This window comes from Hyperoodon ampullatus (assembly GCF_949752795.1).
Source record: "Hyperoodon ampullatus genome assembly, chromosome: 6".
Lineage (NCBI taxonomy): Eukaryota > Metazoa > Chordata > Mammalia > Artiodactyla > Ziphiidae > Hyperoodon > Hyperoodon ampullatus.
The window spans coordinates 35,182,273-35,201,968 of record NC_136919.1 but is presented as its reverse complement, the minus strand read 5'-3'; the positions used below and the strand labels follow the sequence as shown (position 1 = coordinate 35,201,968).

The following is a 19,696-nucleotide window of genomic DNA, read 5'->3' as shown; positions in this document are numbered from 1 at the left end:
AAAAAAAAAGATTCTATGACAGAGAATAAAAAGAATAGATAAACAACAAGATCTACTCTGTAGCACAGGGAACTATACTTAATATCTTGTAATAACCTATAATGGAAGAGAATTTGAAAAAGAACATATAGATATAGATACCCGAATCACTTTTCTGCACACGTGAAACTAACACAACACTGTAAATCAACTACATTTCAAAAAAAAGAAAGAAAAGAAAGCATAAAGAGAGGCACAAGAGACAGACCCTCCGGTGAGAACACAGGAAGTAGGTTTGAGGAAAGGCCAGTGGTCCCCCTTAACTGCAGTCTAGACAGACACTGTCTTCATTTCTTCCTTCATATATTTGTTCATGCAACAACAGTTGACAATTGCACATGACAGGCTACACACTTGGTCAGGAGCTGGGATGCAGGTCCTCACAGAGACGACATTCCCGCAGGGGAGACCGGATCTCATGCAAGGATGCTGATGGTTATTTACGTGCCTGGCTCTGCAGGAGAAGCACTAGGGCCTTTGAGAGCACGTGACAATACTGGTCAGAAAGGCCTAATATTTAAGCCAAAGACTTAAATATAAATTGGGGTTAGCTGGGCTGGGAGAGAGAGGGAGGAAGAGGAAGAGGAAGGAAGCCTTGAACAAAAGCCATGGGGTTTTAAAACACATAGCACCTGCCTAAGACAATCTCTGTCTAGACTGCAGTTAAGGGGGAACACTGGCCTTTCCTCAAATCTACTTACTCCCTGTGTTCTCACGTGAGGGTCTGTCTCTTGTGCTTCTCTCTTATGCTACTTTCTTTTCTTTCTTTCTTTCTTTACTTACTTACTTACTTACTTATTTATTTATTTATTTATTTATTTATTTATTTATTCGTGGCTGTGTTGGGTCTTCGTTGCTTTGCGGTGAGCAGGGGCTACTCCTTGTTGCAGTGCGCAGGCTTCTCATTCTGGTGGCTTCTTTTGTGGAGCACGGGCTCTAGGCGCGCGGCCTTCAGTAGTTGTGGCTCGCGGGCTCTAGAGCGCAGGTTCAGTAGTTGTGGCTCACGGGCTTAGTTGCTCCGCGGCATGTGGGATCTTCCCGGACTAGGGATCTAACCCGTCCCCTGCATTGTCAGACGGATTCTTAACCACTGCGCCACCAGGGAAGCCCTGGCTTGCCCTTTTAAAAAGATCATTCTGGTTACAAGTAGGCTGGGTGCAGAGGGCAAAAATAGGTCCAGAGACAGGCATGATGGAAGATGGGGCTAGAAATGAAATTGCAGTTCTGAGCATTAGTCGGTGTGTAAAAGAAACGGAACCAAAGGGTTTTGAACAGGGAGTCCCCAAGTCCTTTCTCAGACCAGCTGGACAACCAGAGAGCCAAGGGCAGCGGTAGGGCTCCTGTGGCCACACCCCTTACTGCTTTAGTGGTATGCTAGACAACATTTTCCCAAACTGACCCCCAAAATCACCAGCACTTGCTAAAAATGCTAATTCTCAAACTCAGATCTTCTGGATCTGAATTTTGAAAGGAGAAGCCTGGGAAGCTATATTTTTTTAAAATACTGCTGCAGATGATTCTCATGGTCAGGAAAGTTTTAGAAAATATTGATCCATACTTAAAAAAAAATCAATATCTAGACAAGCAGCAAAACAGATTAAAATATAATATAGAAGCTATCCCCAAATATGACTACACTTTTCTTCTAGTGAATTGTGATTCAGGCTGAAAAAGGTTAATGGTTCTTTCAAAACAAGAAAAGGTAAAAACAACTTGTAAAAGCTGAGCGTAGTATAATAAGAAAATAGTGATGAATGTGTGTAATACTGGCTTTCAGCCTCTATGGTATTGGCACTGTAGGTATAATTCTTGGGTAGATCCGAGCATATTGGTTTCCTAGGGCTACTGTAACAAATTACCACAAACTCGGTGGCTTACAACAACAAAAACTTATTCTCTCACAATTCTAGAGGCCAGAAATCCAAAATCAAGGTACTGGCAGGGCACTGCTTCCTCTGAAGTCTCTAGGGAAGAATACTTCCTTGCCTCTTCCAGCTTCTGGCGTTCTTTGGCTTGGGCTATATGGAACTCCAACCCCTGCCTCTGTCTCTTCTTGTGGCCTTCATCTCTGTGTTACCTCTTCTTCTGTCTCTTATAAGGACATGTGTCATTGGACTTAGGTCCTACCTGGTTAATCCAGGATGATCTCACCTCAAGATACTTAATTACATCTGCAAAGACCTCTTTTCCAAATAAGGCCATAGTCACAGGTACCAGGGTTTAGGACTCCGACATATGGTTTTGCAGGGAAGGAAAGGATTCACAATTCAACCTACTACATAGTGATTTTAAATTGTTGAGCAGGCCTACATGATACTCCTACCTGTATCAGTGTATTTAGAGGGTGTTTTTAACATAAATGCTCTTAGTTCAACATTCCTCAGAATGACAGAAGTTCGTTTATAAATGAATTCATTCATCTGAGTCATGTATATTTTTAGAAGCATGACTCTATCATTTCAAAATAAGACATGGTATTAAAAAGCTACATATAGTAGACAAAACCATATTCAGACAACTGACATCACAAAAAAATGTGCCTTTTTCAGAAAGAAAATTTCTAACCACGAAGAAAGGTACATCTATCTCAAGAAGAGTAACAGGGAGGAAACCAAAGTATTTTAGTGGTTTCTGCTGATATTCCCCTTAGGAAATGTCAATGAATCAAGTTTTATTGTAATTAATGTTTTAACAGAATATTTCGCTTTCCCAGGCCAAAAAACAGGAGTAGCTGATATTACAAGGATATATGAAGTAGCTAGTAGAAACAGGAATAGCTGTAGAGGCATGAATATATGATGAGGAATCTATAGTTAATTTATGAACATCAGGCACTTATAGACACAGAAAAAGATAATACTTTAAGATAGACACAGGGGGCTTCCCTGGTGGCGCAGTGGTTGAGAGTCCGCCTGCTGATGCAGGGGACATGGGTTCGTGCCCCAGTCCGGGAAGATCCCACATGCCGTGGAGCAGCTGGGCCCGTGAGCCATGGCCGCTGAGCCATGGCCACTGAGCCTGTGCATCCGGAGCCTGTGCTCCGCAACAGGAGAGGCCACAACAGTGAGAGGCCCATGTACCAAAAAAAAAAAAAAAAGATAGACACAGGGCAGGATGGATACATAAAGCAGTGTGGGGTGGGAAACAGCATGGTACCAAAGGAAAAAAATTGATAATTGCTGCATAATTGGGAAACCTAACAGAAAAGATCTAAACAGAAGTGTTTCCCTAAATTACATCCACCTAGAGGTTTCAAAAATCATTTATTGAGAAGAGACTGGCATTAATAGAGTAACTTAATAATATTTGTAGGAATTTATTGCAGTAGTAAATATATTTGTATTTTGCTTAACTTTTTAAAGTATATAGTGTTCTTTCTTCTGAGTGGGTTCAGTTCTTATGAACTAAAAATCTTCTGTTTTTATAAAACATTCCCAGGTATTCAGTAAAAGAAGACTGAAAGAGAGGTTGAGAATGACATCAAAATTGAATAGGCCCAAATAAAACTTTAGCCAAGATCCTGGTGCCAAAGAGCAGCACACTGATTAAATAGTAACCTTATAAAATGGGACTTAAGCAAAACTTGTTTCTATCAGAATACACCATTTGCTTTTATATAACAAACTCTGCAGGTACACTAGCAACACATCTCAGAAACTAATTCTTAAAATGATGACAGATTGTAAAATAGCACATCAAAATCCATCAAATTCTACTATCAGCATCCACCCCTCTCTATCCAACATGGCCAAAGATTTCTCAAACTTTGCAAACTTTGCACGAATAGCCAGCAAAACACCAATACATCATTGCAATATATATCACTGTCTTGCAAATTCTGCTAACATAATTACAAGCAAACTTGCAGCACGGGATAATTATTATTTAGATTAGTTGACTCTTTTAACCAATCAAGCTACTTTCCCATCTTATAATACATTTCACTGTGGTATGTTTCTTTGCGTTCTCTAACATTTTTAATACAGATAACACAAGTTCAGCCATCACATTACAAAGGAAAGCTTGAATAAATTCATCCTGTATATTCTTTTGTACAACCTCTAATAAAAAACCCAGGAGTGAAATCACTCTAGTGATATCTCAATATAAAAAAGGACATTACTTTTTGTTTTTCCAAGAAAACTTCGTAAGTAGCATTTATTTAAATTCTAATCATTCAAGCAAAAATGTTAGAAAGCCCTCCCACTCCCAGCCTTTGGTAAGTGAAACATAAACAGAATTCCAAGAGAGGAGGACCATTCCTTTGTGTCTATTCCAGTAATATAAGGGAAGTAGTTATGTCTGATACATTTTGCTACAGATTCCTTAATCTAGGCAATGATTACTAATTCATGCATTTAATTTGAACAGTGATAATTAGGTTGATTTCCAGATGACTCATTTCGTAAACCTTTGGCCATTAGCATTCCAGGCAGAGTGGGCCATGTGCTGCCTTCCTGCTGACATCAGTGGAAATCTTGAGTCAAGATCAAAGCTACTTTATGCCTCTCTGACCTTTCTTCACAATGCTCAGTGGGGCCTGGGTTTCTCAGCTCAGAATTTTCATATTTGCTTCACTGTCCCCACAGGGTTACCACTTACAAACAATCTACATGTAGATATTCATAGAAGATCCTACAACCGGTCCATTGGAAATCACAAGTCTTGGATTCTAGTTTTCAGGTGGCTTCCTAATCTGGATCCAAATTTCAGCAAATCTTATTCTGGTTGGCTCACTGAGGCTTCAGTGAACAGAGAGAGAACCCCAGTGGGGTGAGGGGCAGTGCTCATTTTGCCCCCAGAAATCTGCCATACACTCACTTTCCTCTAGAGATGCACTTTTGAGAATCACACTGGAGAAAGGATGCCTTACCTTGACAGTCATGTCTGCGCTGGATGTGTCTGTGGCTTTCGAGGTTATCTCATCTCCTGTTAGCAACACACTCTCCCACCCAACTCCTGAAAAAGAAAAATCAAAATGGTGTCATTTGAGCCAAGTGCGTTCAGCTGGTGTAGAGAGATACTTCACTGTTTTGCAGCTTCCAAGCCCATGTGACTTGAAAGGAAACCAATGATAATCCATAGTTTAACCGCCTGGCAGTTACCAGGAGAGCTTCCTTTCAGAAGTGTGGTCAGTCAGCACCTCTTGTTTTTATCTAATCTCCAAGTTTGGAGTCATTATCTAAATCCTGTATTTTATAAATAGTGCTATTCCTAGTCCAGAGTGGAGAAGAGGTTAAAATGAACTCCTCCAGAATCCAGGCCTCATACTGAGGTCTTATTTGGAGCTTAAAGTGACCCCCATAACACAGAAATCTGCACATCTGAATCTAATTCAACATCCAATGACCCCAGATTATTCACTGTCCTAGATTCTACACAGCTGCTGGAAATAACAGACTTTACACTCACTTTAAAAATCTATATATATTTCTCCCCAAGTCTTAATGCATGTTAGCTCCTTTTTTCTTACGCTGTCAGACAGGCTCCAAGTGTGGACATCTGGCAAGATACAAGGTTTTGCTCTCTCCAACCTCAACAAAAGAGATCAGGGGCTGGTGTTTGGAAATACCCATGATCACAATACAGTAAAACTACACTAATTTAGATGCAATTATGTGTGTGAATGGAGGTGGAATGGTCTGTAATAGTGAAAAGTTTGAAGTAATGACAAGTATATTTTTAAAAAACAATATTGCAAGTAAAGTCATCTTAAAAGCTAAGAAGGTAATACTTAGCAGAGTTTCTCAGGGTCCACTTTAATAGGCAGATACAAATTTTATAATTGGTATAATAACTGCCTATTGGGATATGAGCACTCATAGCTTAAAGTATTGAAAAGATTGTTTCCTTAAACAGACTAAAACTGTGTAATATTAATTTACATTATTGATTTTCTTGAATAATTTTCTCTAAGGGTAACTTGAGGGCAATATTCATGCCAGATCAGTGTGTATCACCCAAATTCCAAATTTCAACTGTCTAGCATTATGTTAAATGAGGACTGGCACATTTTCCTGTTTGCCACATAGTAAATATTTTAGGCTCTGAGGTCAGACCACTTCTGTTGCAGCTTCTCAAGCTGCCATTATAGAGGAAAGCAGCCAAGATAACATAAAAACAAATGGACATAGCTGGGTTCCAATAAAACTTTACTTACAAAAACAGGCGCTGGGCTGTTTTGGCTCATGAGATGTGCTTTACCAGCCTCTGTGCTAAATCAAGAAACCAGAGATGTGTCCAGGAAAGATTGTGATACTTCAGCATTTTTCTAAGGATCAACTGGACAAATCAGGTGGTGAAACTATAACAACTGTTTGCAATTACATGACACTTTAAATAAACTAATATGAGATTAATTAAATGTTAATACATTAGCACTGGTTGCATTGCCTCGTTTTATATTCTGAATCTTTGAGAGCCTCATTTCACAGGAAATATGCACAATGGATTACTCAAGATCCATGGGCTATAATTTATTGCAAAGTACAAATAATTCTCTCTCACTGGGTTGTAAAAATTGGGTCAGAGAAGTTTGATGACTTGCCCTACAATTTCCTCTCCGGGAGGTTGTGGGCTTTGTCTTAAATGCACGTTTCTGGGAAAGAAATCTTTGCTCCCACATGAATAGATTATTTCCTGGACACATCTTGCGTTTAACTAAAGCCCCTCCTGCTTTAAGCCACTGTTGGTGCCTGTTGGATCTGGCTGGCAGAGACATACAGATGTTGGGCATGATGGACAAATATATGATATTTAATTATGGAATACTTTGAGTTATTGTTCAGCAAATATTCGGTCTCCTCTCCCACTGTGGGAGAAACTGTCTTCCCTGTCCTACTGATGTTTGCTTTGACCAATGGGATTTTAGTGGATATCACGCAAGCAAAGGTTTGAAATGGGTTTGTGTGGTGATGTTTGCCCTCTTGCACTTCTGCTCTAGCATGAGAAGGACATGTCCCAGTTGGCCTGCAAGGAAATGAGAGTCATGGGGAGCAGACTTGGACCCAATCCACACCTTGCAGCGAAGCCAAGTGTAGATCAGCCAACCCCTAGCCCAACTGCATACGCATGACAATAAAAGTGACTGAGTTTGGGGATGATTTGTCAAGCAACATTATTGTAACATTATTGTAATTATTTCATTATTGTATTATAACAAAAATCATAGATGAAAATCATTTTGGATAAAGTATTTCATTTTTAACTATGCAAATATAATTCCCTTTGTTGCATAAAATTCATTTACAAGTATTAATTCCCATCTCTCTATATATATTATATCCCACTTTGGGAAGAATCTTTTCTCTGCTATAATCATTCCTTTCATAGCAATACTATCTTTATGAAAGGATATATGGCCACAAGAAAGAGCTATGAGATATAAATATATATGTATTCTCAGAATTTTAGCCTGCAGTCAAGAAACCACTTCAGAATTCATGGCAAGAGTGAGAGAAAATAGATATAACATTTCAACTTAAAAATGTTATTAATCCTGATAATAAGTTGTGAGGACAGAAGAATGTTATTTTAAAAGAGAGAAGCAAAATTCCTTCCAGGTAGAAAGCTGTTTTTGGAGAACAAAGCAACTTTATGAGCCATTTGAGTATGAAAAGGTGGAAGGAAAAGAAAAATGGAAGAGGTCCATTTAGAAGAAGGAGAGTAGCTGAAAAATGTTGGAACAAGAGTTGGCAGTAAGAAATTCCCAGGGGGTGATAAAAAGAACTTTTGAGAACAGTGATGTTTTAAAAATCAATCTTAAATTATTCATCGTGCTGTGTCAGGACGTAATTCTCCCCTTACTCTCATACCTTCAGAGAAGATCTGTCTTACACCATTGTCTTCTGTTGGTGTTGCTGGCTGGAAATTAATAAGGTCCCACATTTGGACCTCAGGGTAGAGAGAAAAGAGCAGCCATCTGTACATGGGAGCTCCCTGCAAAAGTGGAGTCTGAGAGGGACATGATAATAAGACTCTTGGAGAGGGTACTAGACCCGCACACCACACCTGATAGGGCTACGGGTCAATTTTCTTTGATAACCAATGTACAAGAGATCCTCCCATTTTGCAGACTTGAAGATGCAAGATGACTGACATGTCTTTATTGAATGATGCTTAAACATGTAAAAAAGCCACTTCCATTTCTAAAATAGTGATTGCACCACACGTGGGTAGGGGAGATTGTTTGAGATTCCTTCAGTGCTAGGATTTGCTTGCACTGATTGCACAATCAGTGCAAAATTGCTTGTTTGAGATTCCTTCAGTGCTAGGATTTTATCAACAACTTTGAATGTTGATTTTATCAACATATATATATATAATTTGATACATAATATAGAATATATATATTTCACATATATTTCTACCTACTGTACTTTCAAATAACCACTTTTATATGCCCCCTCTCCCTTTGCTCAACCTCTTATTTATAACTCTTTTGAGAAGCTATATTTTATATTATTTCTACAATCCCTAGCAATACTACTATATATATATATATATATATATATTTTTTTTTTTTTTTTTTTTTTTTTTGCGGTACGTGGGCCTCTCCCATTGCGGAGCACAGGCTCTGGACGTGCAGGCTCAGCAGCCATGGCTCACAGGCCTAGCCGCTCCGCGGCATGTGGGATCTTCCCGGACCGGGGCACGAACCTGTGTCCCCTGCATCGGCAGGCAGACTCTCAACCACTGTGCCACCAGGGAAGCCCCCTATTTTAATTACAGTTTTAAAACACTGGATCAAACCTTCAGGAAAAAATAACTTCTCTCTCCCAGAAGAAAATAAGTTTGCATTTCCCTGTAGTGGAAAAACTGAGACCCGTCTACTTGTAGCTGAGGGATGCTTATGAATATTCCATCAGGGACAGTTTTATAAAGATCTTGCAGGAATAAATCAAATCCACCATGAATTTGTCGCTGTTGCTTTTTATACACCTCCTTACTTAGCTGCACAGTCAGATAAATACATCCCTTTGCCCAAGCTTCCAGTTCCCTGGTGCCCACATCCCTGGGTCTCTGTTCCCAGGGCACACTCTGCTGATTGGCTTGGCCACTCTCTCTATTGATTTCTGTTGGGAATAATATGTGTGCGGTTGACAGGGCAGTGCAAGCAAAAGGAAGGAGGCTGGGCTCAACCCTGGCTGGAGAAGCCAGGGGCATACCTGAGGACCAGCAAGGAGAGGGTTTGAGCTGGTAGCAGGTAGCCACGAGGTCTTGAGCAGAGTAAACTATAGACAAGATGGTTCTGTGTGTTTGAACAAAGGGAGACAGGACTAGACTGAACCGTGGAGAGGGCGAGCAAGCTAAGGAGGCTTGGTGGGGAAGCAACTGATGGCATCCCAATAAACACTGGGTGACTTCCTTAGTTCTGATCCTGGCTAGTACTAAAAATAAATAAAAATTAAGGGTCCAAGGCTTAGAGGGAGAGGGTAGAACTGCATGGGAGGGTGCTAGTTGTACCCAGACCCCCTGGAATCACCATGTGTCACGAGGTGAAAGCAGATTAAGAAAGAGAGGAAGGCAAGTCAGCAAGGACTCTTATGTGCAAGAGAATGGACCTTTGCGCTAGCCCATCTGTCCACACAGATTTTAGATAGATCGTTGGACAAAGTGGGTGGCCAAGGTGGTCATTCGTGCTGTTCACCAAATGCTCCTGGTTCCTTCCTCTCATGGACACATAACAGGATTTCACTTCCTGGCCCCCTCAGAGTTGGGGAGGTCATGTGACTAGCTCTGGCTGATGAGTGTGGGCAGCAGTAGCATTGATCACTTCCAGCTGGAGCATTTAACTGCTGATGCAGGACCCTCCAGAGTACCCTCCCCCTCCACCACGGTGAATGGCAATGTTCTAGACAGTGGCGATTCTACTGGCCTAAGGCCCAGCCGAGAGGGTAACACAAAGCACAGACACAGTCAGCCCACAATGGCCATGTAACATGAATGAGAACTAAACCTTTATTATTTTAAGCCAAAGGATTGGGGCTGTTTATTACAGTAGCATAACATAGCCCAGCCTTAGGAAAGGAAGGAGCCCTTCCAGACCCGCCACCCCCATCAGCCTCCAGTTCCCATTACAGAGAGTTCTTTGGACAAATCTGTATCTATCCTCTAAATAAATTCTACCATTTAAATATCATCTCCTCAGCCAGGTTCTAATCGCCCATACTTTCTACTTCCTTGGGGGGTCACTCTCTGATTCCACTGTGCCCCAGTGCTTATTGCACAGGTCAGTTGCAGCTCATGAAGGATTTAGGTTCTAAAGACAAAAGGCACAAACCTGCATGATCAAAACTGCCCTAGAGATATTCCAGCTCTGTCATATCATGTGCTTATGGGAATCAAGATTCTCAGTATAGAAAAAGATACAGGGCTTCCCTGGTGGTGCAGTGGTTGAGAGTCCGCCTGCCGATGCAGGGGACACGGGTTCGTGCCCCAGTCCGGGAAGATCCCACATGCCGCGGAGCGGCTGGGCCCGTGAGCCATGGCCGCTGAGCCTGCGCATCCGGAGCCTGTGCTCTGCAGCGGGAGAGGCCACAACAGTGAGAGGCCCGCGTACCGAAAAAAAAAAAAAAAGAAAAAGATACAGATGTAATATAGAAAAAGTTCAGTAAAGCCATGTATTTGAATTGGAAATACCAGAATAAACACATGAGATGACTTACATTTAAAAATTAGGGACTTCCCTGGTGGCGCAGTGGTTATGAATCCGCCTGCCAATACAGGGGACACGGGTTCGAGCCCTGGTCTGGGAAGATCCCACATGCCGCGGAGCAACTAAGCCCATGCACCACAACTACTGAGCCTGTGTGCCGCAACTACTGAAGCCTATGCGCCTAGAGCCCTGCTCCACAACAAGAGAAGCCACCACAGTGAGAAGCCCACATGCAGCAACGAAGCCCCAACACAGCCACAAATAAATAAATAAATAATAAAAATTAAAATTAGGGCTTCCCTGGTGGCGCAGTGGTTGAGAGTCTGCCTGCCAATGCAGGGGACATGGGTTCGTGCCCCAGTCCGGGAGGATCCCACATGCCACGGAGCAGCTGGGCCTGTGAAGCATGGCCGCTGAACCTGCATGTCCAGAGCCTGTGCTCTGCAATGGGAGAGGCCACAGCGGTGAGAGGCCCGCGTACCGCACACACAAACACAAAAAATTAAAATTAAATGTGTGTATGGATACACGTAAAAAAAAAAAAAAAAAAAAGCAACTGACAAAGGATTAATCTCCAAAATTTATAAACAGCTCATGCAGCTCAATAACAAAAAAACAAACAACCCAATCCAAAAATGGGCAGAAGACTTAAATAGGCATTTCTCCAAAGAAGATATACAGACTGCCAACAAACACATGAAAGAATGCTCAACATCATTAATCATTAGAGAAATGCAAATCAAAACTACAATGAGATATCATCTCACACCAGTCAGAATGGCCATCATCAAGAAATCTAGAAACAATAAATGCTGGAGAGGGTGTGGAGAAAAGGGAACACTCTTGCACTGCTGGTGGGAATGTGAATTGGTACAGCCACTATGGAGAACAGTATGGAGGTTCCTTAAAAAACTAAAAATAGAACTACCATATGACCCAGCAATCCCACTACTAGGCATATACCCTGAGAAAACCATAATTCAAAAAGAGACATGTACCAAAATGTTCATTGCAGCTCTATTCACAATAGCCCGGAGCTGGAAACAACCTAAGTGTCCATCATCGGATGAATGGATAAAGAAGATGTGGCACATATATACAATGGAATATTACTCAGCCATAAAAAGAAACGAAACTGAGCTATTTGTAATGAGGTGGATAGACCTAGAGTCTGTCATACAGAGTGAAGTAAGTCAGAAAGAGAAAGACAAATACCGTATGCTAACACATATATATGGAATTTAAAAAAAAAAAAAATGTCATGAAGAACCTAGGGGTAAAACGGGAATAAAGACACAGACCTACTTGAGAATGGACTTGAGGATATGGGGAGGGGGAAGGGTAAGCTGTGACAAAGGGAAAGAGAGGCATGGACATATATACACTACCAAACGTAAGGTAGATAGATAGTGGGAAGCAGCCGCAGAGCACAGGGAGATCAGCTCGGTGCTTTGTGACCGCCGGGAGGGGTGGGATGGGGAGGGTGGGAGGGAGGGAGATGCATGAGGGAAGGGATGTGGGAACAGATGTATATGTATGACTGATTCACTTTGTTATAAAGCAGAAACTAATAAAAAAAAAAAAAAAAAAAAAAAAAAAAAAAAAACTGCCCTTGAAAATTCCTCAAATCTCCGATACTGTCCAATTAGCACCGTACTTCAGAAAGCCCAACAGAGCCACTTTTGCTCCAGCTTTGGAACAGACCATTTCTCCTGTTAAGTACCAGATGATGCTGTTGGCTTGTACTAAGGATCATATTGTACAAAAAAATACAGATCTTGAAACTAGGATTTCTCTGTGTTAGAAGATGCTCAGAATATGAGAGATAGAAGGAGCTGAGACTGACAGCAGGAACAGCAGAAGAATACCTCCCTTGTCATCCTCCCACTGGGGTGTATGATTGAGAGTGCTTTTAGCCAAAGGTAATCAAAAGCCTATTTAATAAAGGCTTAAACAACAGAGGATAGACTGGCTCATGTCACAAGAAGTCCCAAGGTAGTTTGGTACCAGAGGTGGTTAATTCAATGGCTCCATGGCCTCACGGCCTTAGTTTGACCTCTTTGCAATGCTCTTGACTTTCCTCTGGGGTCCCAAGATGGATACAGCAGTTCCATGTGTCATGAAAACATCCAGAAGCACAAGAAGGGAGGAGTTAATATGCCTTCCACAAAAGCACCCTCCTCACACACCCAAGCCGACCCCCAAAGTCTCACTGGTCAGAAACAGAGCATAAGTCTATTCCTAACCCAATCATGGAAAAAGGGAATGGAATTATCAAAATTGGCTTGGAGCTAATTAATCAAGATTTACCCTCTGGGTTGGTGACGGTCTCATCCTTCTCTGAGCACATGGCCACCTGGAGGATAAACAGAGGAACAAAACAAGATCTCGGCAGGCAAAAAAGAAGGGGACAGGTTGATGGCTGTCAGACAAGCCCCAGTAGGGTCTGTCACAAGAGGACGTGCACACAGATTGGAATAGCAGGCAGGATCCCTGACAGTTTTAAAATGTCTATTTTTCTTCTTCCTCTCATTATTTTAGTTAGAAATACACAGTCGAATTCGTATAAGTACAATACACAGATGGTGCCGGGACTCAGCCCTGCCTTCCAGCGCCAGCTCCTCAGGGTGACGGTGTCTTAGCCCGGGAGTGACGTTTCCACCTCCTCTCTCCGCTGTGAACCCAGCCCTGATCATTAGCCCCGCTTATTGGGCCTGAGCCGGGAAAGCCTTTCAGTGTGGCTGTCTGACGGCATTTGCTCGTCCATGCTGCCTTAGAGGGCCCTTATCAGCTAGCTTGTAAGCACCTATGGGCAGGGAGTGGGCCTGATACCCAGTTAGTCTCCCCCAGTGGCTGTTAAATGAGCAGCGTTGGTTCAAGGCAGCCAGGTTCGAGGGGTAGGAGCTTCAGGGTGGGGCCTGGGTAAGAGCAGAGAGTGCTCAAAGGAGAAAAGAGAAACACAAAGGCGCTGGTAATGAGATAGGCTGGGACCTGGGACCTTAACCAGAGCGCTCGCACCAGGACAGACGTCTCCTCCGGCAACAGAATACAAAGAAATGATAAGCAACGAAAAATAACTGCATGCATGTGCAGTTGGGGCAATTATGAACAAGAAGATACAGAAAGGCCACGAACCAACAGCCATTTCTGAGGTGCCTGGAGCAAACACAGGGTACTATGCATGATCCCTGCACACAGCACCACCAAGGGGGTGGGCAGACCACCTAAGCGTTGCCTCCTGCCCAATCCAGGGACCTGCCCCTGTTGTTACCCTATTTAAGGACCCAAGCACTTCCTCTCAGGGAGCGAGCAAAGGCACCTGTTTCTTGTTTTTGCTCCCTCATGTAGCACGAGTCCCAATAAAGCCTTGCCTGCGATTCTCATCTGGCCTCTAATCAATTTCTATCGATGAAAGAGTCCAAGGGCCTGGGTTGGTAACAGTAACAGTCCCACTTTTGAGCTGATTCACTCTAGATGCTGAAGAAACAGACCGTGATTGGTCCTTTTCCCCAGAGCCACGCAAGACCTGGTGGCTCTAGACACTTGCCATCAAACCACTGGAGGTGCAGTCACCGGACATAAAACATCTGGGTGGTGAGACCCTGTGTACCTTGAAGACGGGGCTGTCCCTTCACCGGCCACACCCCCATGCCCACCTCAGTCCTCCGTCAGCACAGTGAGGGCTGGCACATCATGGGGGGTCCTTAAATATTTCCCTAACTGAATGGGAGTTGGAAGGGGCCTTGAGGCTGCCTGTGCTTCTTTCTTATCAGGACAGAAGGTTCTGTCATCTGATGAGTGCTCCCCAGCCTCCACATGGCCATTTCCTGGTCACCTTCCTCACCACTTCACAAGGTCATGCTGCTTGGGCAGCTGGAATGGACCATTTTAAGAAGAGCTGAGCCACAAACAGGTTGGGGAGAAAAGGTCCCAGATGATGCCCTGCATAGCCTGGCTAAAGGCAAGAACAGAGGACACAGTGGAGGGGCCATGGCTGGGAGTGGACCTTTTGTTCACTGGCACCTTGGTGGCGATTCTCAGGTGCTTCCAAACTTCTTGCCCATCCTGGCTATTCTCTTCTTCATCATCACATCTCTGCCTCAGCCCTCATCGGTGCATTAACATAGAAACAGCCACAGAACTACAAAGAAGTCTGGAGCCCAGGCTTTCATGTTTCAGTGAGAAAACCAAGGGCCTGAGATGCAAAAGCATGTGTCAAGGGCCCACAGAAAGTAGCTGCTAAGCTGGGTCTGACAGAGACAAGATTGCCTGATTTCCTAGACGAGGGTTCTTCTTGGGGCCCAAATTATATCAACCCCATTTTACAGACAAAAGATAGACCCATTGTGAAAATTTCATTGATCACAATGAAAAGAAAGGGGTGGGCTTCCCTGGTGGCGCAGTGGCTGAGAGTCCGCCTGCCTATGCAGGGGACACAGGTTCGTGCCCCATTCCGGGAAGATCCCACATGCCGCGGAGCAGTTAGGCCCGTGAGCCATGGCCGCTGAGCCTGCGCGTCCGGAGCCTGTGCTCTGCAACGGGAGAGGCCACAACAGTGAGAGGCCCGCGTACCGCAAAAAAAAAAAAAAAAAAAAAAAAGAAAGGGGTTAGGGCCTGGGTCCCCCTGCGTCTAAACTCTCTTCCTCATCCAAGTCTTGGAATGGAGACTTGGCTAGACACTTTTCTTCCTTTTAATCGCCTTTCGCTCCCTTTGGGTTTGAACAATCTCAATTTGTTCTTGGAGGAGTTCTCAGCACGGTGGTCATTAAAACCTAGCGGAATTTCAGAACAATGATTTGCCTCTCAACACTTGGCTTTGGGAAACCCCACCCAAGGACTAGCTGATGGGACTTGCTTCCTCTGGATGGGAAGCCCCACCCAGGCGCTTGGAGGCGTAGGGCAGGATGTGACCCCACCCCGGCTCACCCCACTCCACGTGGTGGCTCATCCTTGCCTCTGAGCCCCAGCTTTCTCTTCCCTGGGATGGATGTAAAGACCAGGCCTTGGGGCCTTGAGAAGCAGTGGTGGCAGGGGCACTTCTCCCTCCCTTGGCTCCTGTTCCTGAGGAGAGCTCATCGGGGAAAAAGAGAAGTCCACCATTTGGACGAGTTACTGGAAATAACTCGAAATAATCCATTATTTCCATAACTGGAGATAATCCATTTCCTCAACCCTGAGGCCGGTGGGCCCCCTCCCCCACCTACACTTCCTTGAATAAGGGAAGTTTGGGTGCCTCTCAGGGCAGATGTTTAGGGAGCTCAAAGGCGCACAAAAATAAAACCTCAATGTCTTGCCCAGTGTGCCCATGTCCTCTCCACTCCATTGCTCTCCCCACCAACATGGCCACGACAATACCAATCATGACAGCTAAACTGTACTGAGGATGTGCTATGGATCAAGGACTAGGTCTTCATGGGTATCATCTCATTCAATCCTCACACAATACAGGTACATGAGGCAGGTACAATAGTATCCCCACTTTACAAGGGAGAAAACTGAGGCTTAGAAAACTTAAAACTGAACTAGCAAGTGATGGAACCAAGATTTAATCCAAGCACTCTGACTTCAGAGGCTATCTGCCTAATCAGTACAATTTACTGCCACCCAAAAGAGCTTACTACCATCCCAGAGACTGTATTTCTTTTGTTTTCAGAGATAGGGGGACAGGAAGCTTGAGGACATATTGAAAAAAAAACAAGATTTGCTGAGGGGAAGTTTTCTTCCTGGAGGTTCCCATTCAAGATGGTTTCTGAGCTCATGAAGAGCAGATCAAATAAAGGCTTTGTGGTGGTGTCCCCAGAGAGATATAGAGCCACGGCTGGCCCTGAACCCAACCCAGTGCAATTCAGCAAACGTTTACTAGGGGTTTATAGGGTCTCTCTGTGGCAGCAATGATGGGGCAGTTCTCCCTTCACACAGGAAGAGCTCCAAGGCACGGCCCTGTGGGATCCCACGACAGTCTAGCTCTGCAGAGGCTGACCTGCGCAGCAGAACCTTAGAAAGATGGATGAGGATTAAGACTGTGAAAGGACCTAGTACCTATGAGCTCCACCTTGGGTTTAGACACCCCACAGAAACCCTGAGACAAACTTGGGGTGCTCTCAGAGGCAAGCATGCAGAGAAGTGGAAACTGATAGCACCTTGGGCTGGAAAATAGTTTGCTGACCCTGTAAGCATGGGTTAGGAAGGTGTAACAACAACAACAATAACAACAATAATAATAGCAGCTATTATTTCTTAAGTTCTTGTTATGTGCTCTCCGTTGTGCTATATTTAACATATATTATCTCACCAACAGTCAAAAACCCCACATGAAGTAGGCCCTATTTTTTTGTTCGTTTGTTTGTTTTGCGGTACGCGGGCCTCTCACTGTTGTGGCCTCTCCTGTTGCGGAGCACAGGCTCCGGACGCACAGGCTCAGCGGCCATGGCTCACGGGCCCAGCCGCTCCGAGGCATGTGGGATCCTCCCGGACCGGGGCACGAACCCACATCCCCTGCATCGGCAGGCAGACTCCCAACCACTGCGCCACCAGGGAAGCCCGGCCCTATTTTTAATCTTCATTTTCTAGACAGCAAAAACGAAGCTTAGAGAGGTAAGTAATTTGCCCAAGAACACACAAATAAGGAGCAGATTTGGGATGTGGATAAAGCTCACACTACATTAGGCTATTGCTAATCACTTCTGATCACTAAAGTACCCACAATTAGAAGGCAAGAAGGAACACCCCTCTTGAGATTGAGACAATAGGTATACACACGTACCTGCCCACTACGTGCATACACTTTTATGTACACACATGTACATGTCCACACACAGACACCTGTGTGCACGCTTGTGTGTGCACCTGCAGACCCACATATGTACAAGTGCATCACCCATGCACACACCCATCATGGCTGTATTTGTGTGTGAAGCTGTAACAACTTTTCAGCTACCACCTGCTGTACGCTCGGGAGTCTTGGGCCTCCCTTTAAGAAGAAAAGAGCCTTTCTCGGTCACAGCATATGAGAGTAGATGGGAAACTGGGTGTTTCACCTCCTGCTCGATTCTCCAAGGTGCATTTTAAGCATCCTTCTGTATATGAAGGGGGAGGCAGATTCCAAAAGCACGAAAATGAGAGCAAAAAAGGATCACGGTTGTGTGGAAAATGAGTTTTAGAAGACCCTGGAGGCCCAAGCCAATTTTGAAAATGGTTTGTTTTGGCCTGCCCGCCCGAGCCAGTCCTCAGAAATTAAAGCCTTTTTAGGCAACCATGCTCCTTGCAGCAAACTCAAGGGTCCCTACTCAGAGGTTAGAGAACTAACAGCTTAAAGCCTGGTTTACTCTCAAGTTAATCTGCAGATATTACCATTCGGGGGGCTCCCCCTCCATGTCCAATAAAGGATTCTGTTATAGTCTCCACAGCATCCCAATTATTAGATTTGCCAGCCTGATTTTACTAGGCTGGAAAGATATTTGATATATAGCCCCTAAACATGTGATCTAAAATTAAATAATTAAATAACACAACATTGTAAATCAAGTATACTTCAATAAAATTAAAAAAATAATAAATAAAACTGGCAAGAGGGTGAAAAAAATTAAATAAAAATCCAAGCCACCATCTTGGATCCAGTTCCCATGCAAGGGAGATGCATTGACCTATTAATGATTAACAGCAGGTAGTGACGTGGACATCTTTAGGGTTCTTGGGCTCTTTGGAGGGTCAATCACCCAGCTGGCATGCTGTGACTTTCCCTCTCTTGGCTGTGCCATGGACCGAAGGCACAGTGGAGAGCGTGGCCCTTGGGGACATGAAGAAGCTGGGCTCTGCCAAGCCTTCCCACCTGACGCCCCCTACCCACCCTCACTGCCACTGCACCAGTTCAGGCTTCCAGAGGTCTCCCAACTCAGATCTGTCTTCCGTATCATCACCGCTATCATTTTTCAGAAATGTAACTGTGGTTCCATCCCTCCCAACCTTGACCTCCTTCCTTGCATTTCCACTCTGTGCCAGGCACTGTGCTTGGGCTGGGGAGACCCAGATGGGAAGACCCAGTCCAGGCCCTCAGGAAGCTGGTCGTCTGGGAGGAGGTTTTCTCTGGGCAATCTGATTTCCAGCATCACTCTGTCCCCTCACTGTATGGGGCCTCCTCTGGCTGTGAGGCCCGGATGTTGTATTTCCGCCCTGAGTTCTAGGCGTCCTGCCAGTGCCTCCTCTCCTTCCCTTGGGGCGGGGGTGGGGAGCTGTGGTGGTGTCAGGTGACCCCTGAGAGCTCACTCAGCCATTCAGAAAACCCACCTGAATCAAGTAGAAGTATATAGGGGAGAATATTTTTAGAAAAGCCTCTGGAAAGTTCAGAAAGGTTCTTAGGGTCATCATCAGTCCAGAAGTTACAAATGGTGGCCCTTCTAGCTTGTAGGCATGCTTTGTCGAGTCTGCAAGGCTCTGTTGTTGCTTTAAATGATTTAATTGCCAAGATTTAATATTCATGAGAATTTACGTGAACATCCAAACAAATATCTAGTTTCTCTTGAAAAAAATGAGAAGATTTGGCAAAACTAGGCCCAGTAGCCACCACACTACATGGTAGCAACTGTCAAGATCTATGTATTGATAACTACCTTTATACATGAGATTTACCTGCTCTGAGGCCTCAGTCTCCACCACTCTCTATTGTTTTATTTGTGGGTTGACAACACTCACTAATGTTACCTGTCTGGCCCCTAATGGCATCTGAGTTTGCCATCCAGTCTGGTTTAATTCCCACAATGTCCCTCATGAGGAGGCTGAGTAAAGTTGTGAACTAATCCCATTTCAAATTCTTTTTTTTTTAAATTGATGTCTAGTTGATTTACAATGTTGTGTTAGTTTCAGGTATACAGCAAAGTGATTCAGTTACGCTTGGGAGTGCACACACACACACACACACACACACACACACACAGAGTTATTCTTTTTCGGATTATTTTCCATTATAGGTTATTACAAGATTTTGAATATAGTTCCTTGTGCTAC

The 19,696-nt window shown here is 43.9% G+C and overlaps 1 protein-coding gene across 2 annotated transcripts in view; it reads right to left on the bottom strand.

Moving 5' to 3' along the window:
- Positions 1–19,696, bottom strand: part of PALM2AKAP2 (PALM2 and AKAP2 fusion) — a gene marked incomplete at both ends in the record, with an annotated part of 349,406 nt that overhangs the window by 131,463 nt on the left and 198,247 nt on the right. For both annotated transcript variants that reach the window (XM_079707064.1, XM_079707065.1), the window contains one exon: positions 4,913–4,998. In XM_079707064.1, the coding sequence (XP_079563190.1) occupies positions 4,913–4,998 (86 nt within the window). The remainder of the gene's footprint in view (positions 1–4,912; positions 4,999–19,696) is intronic.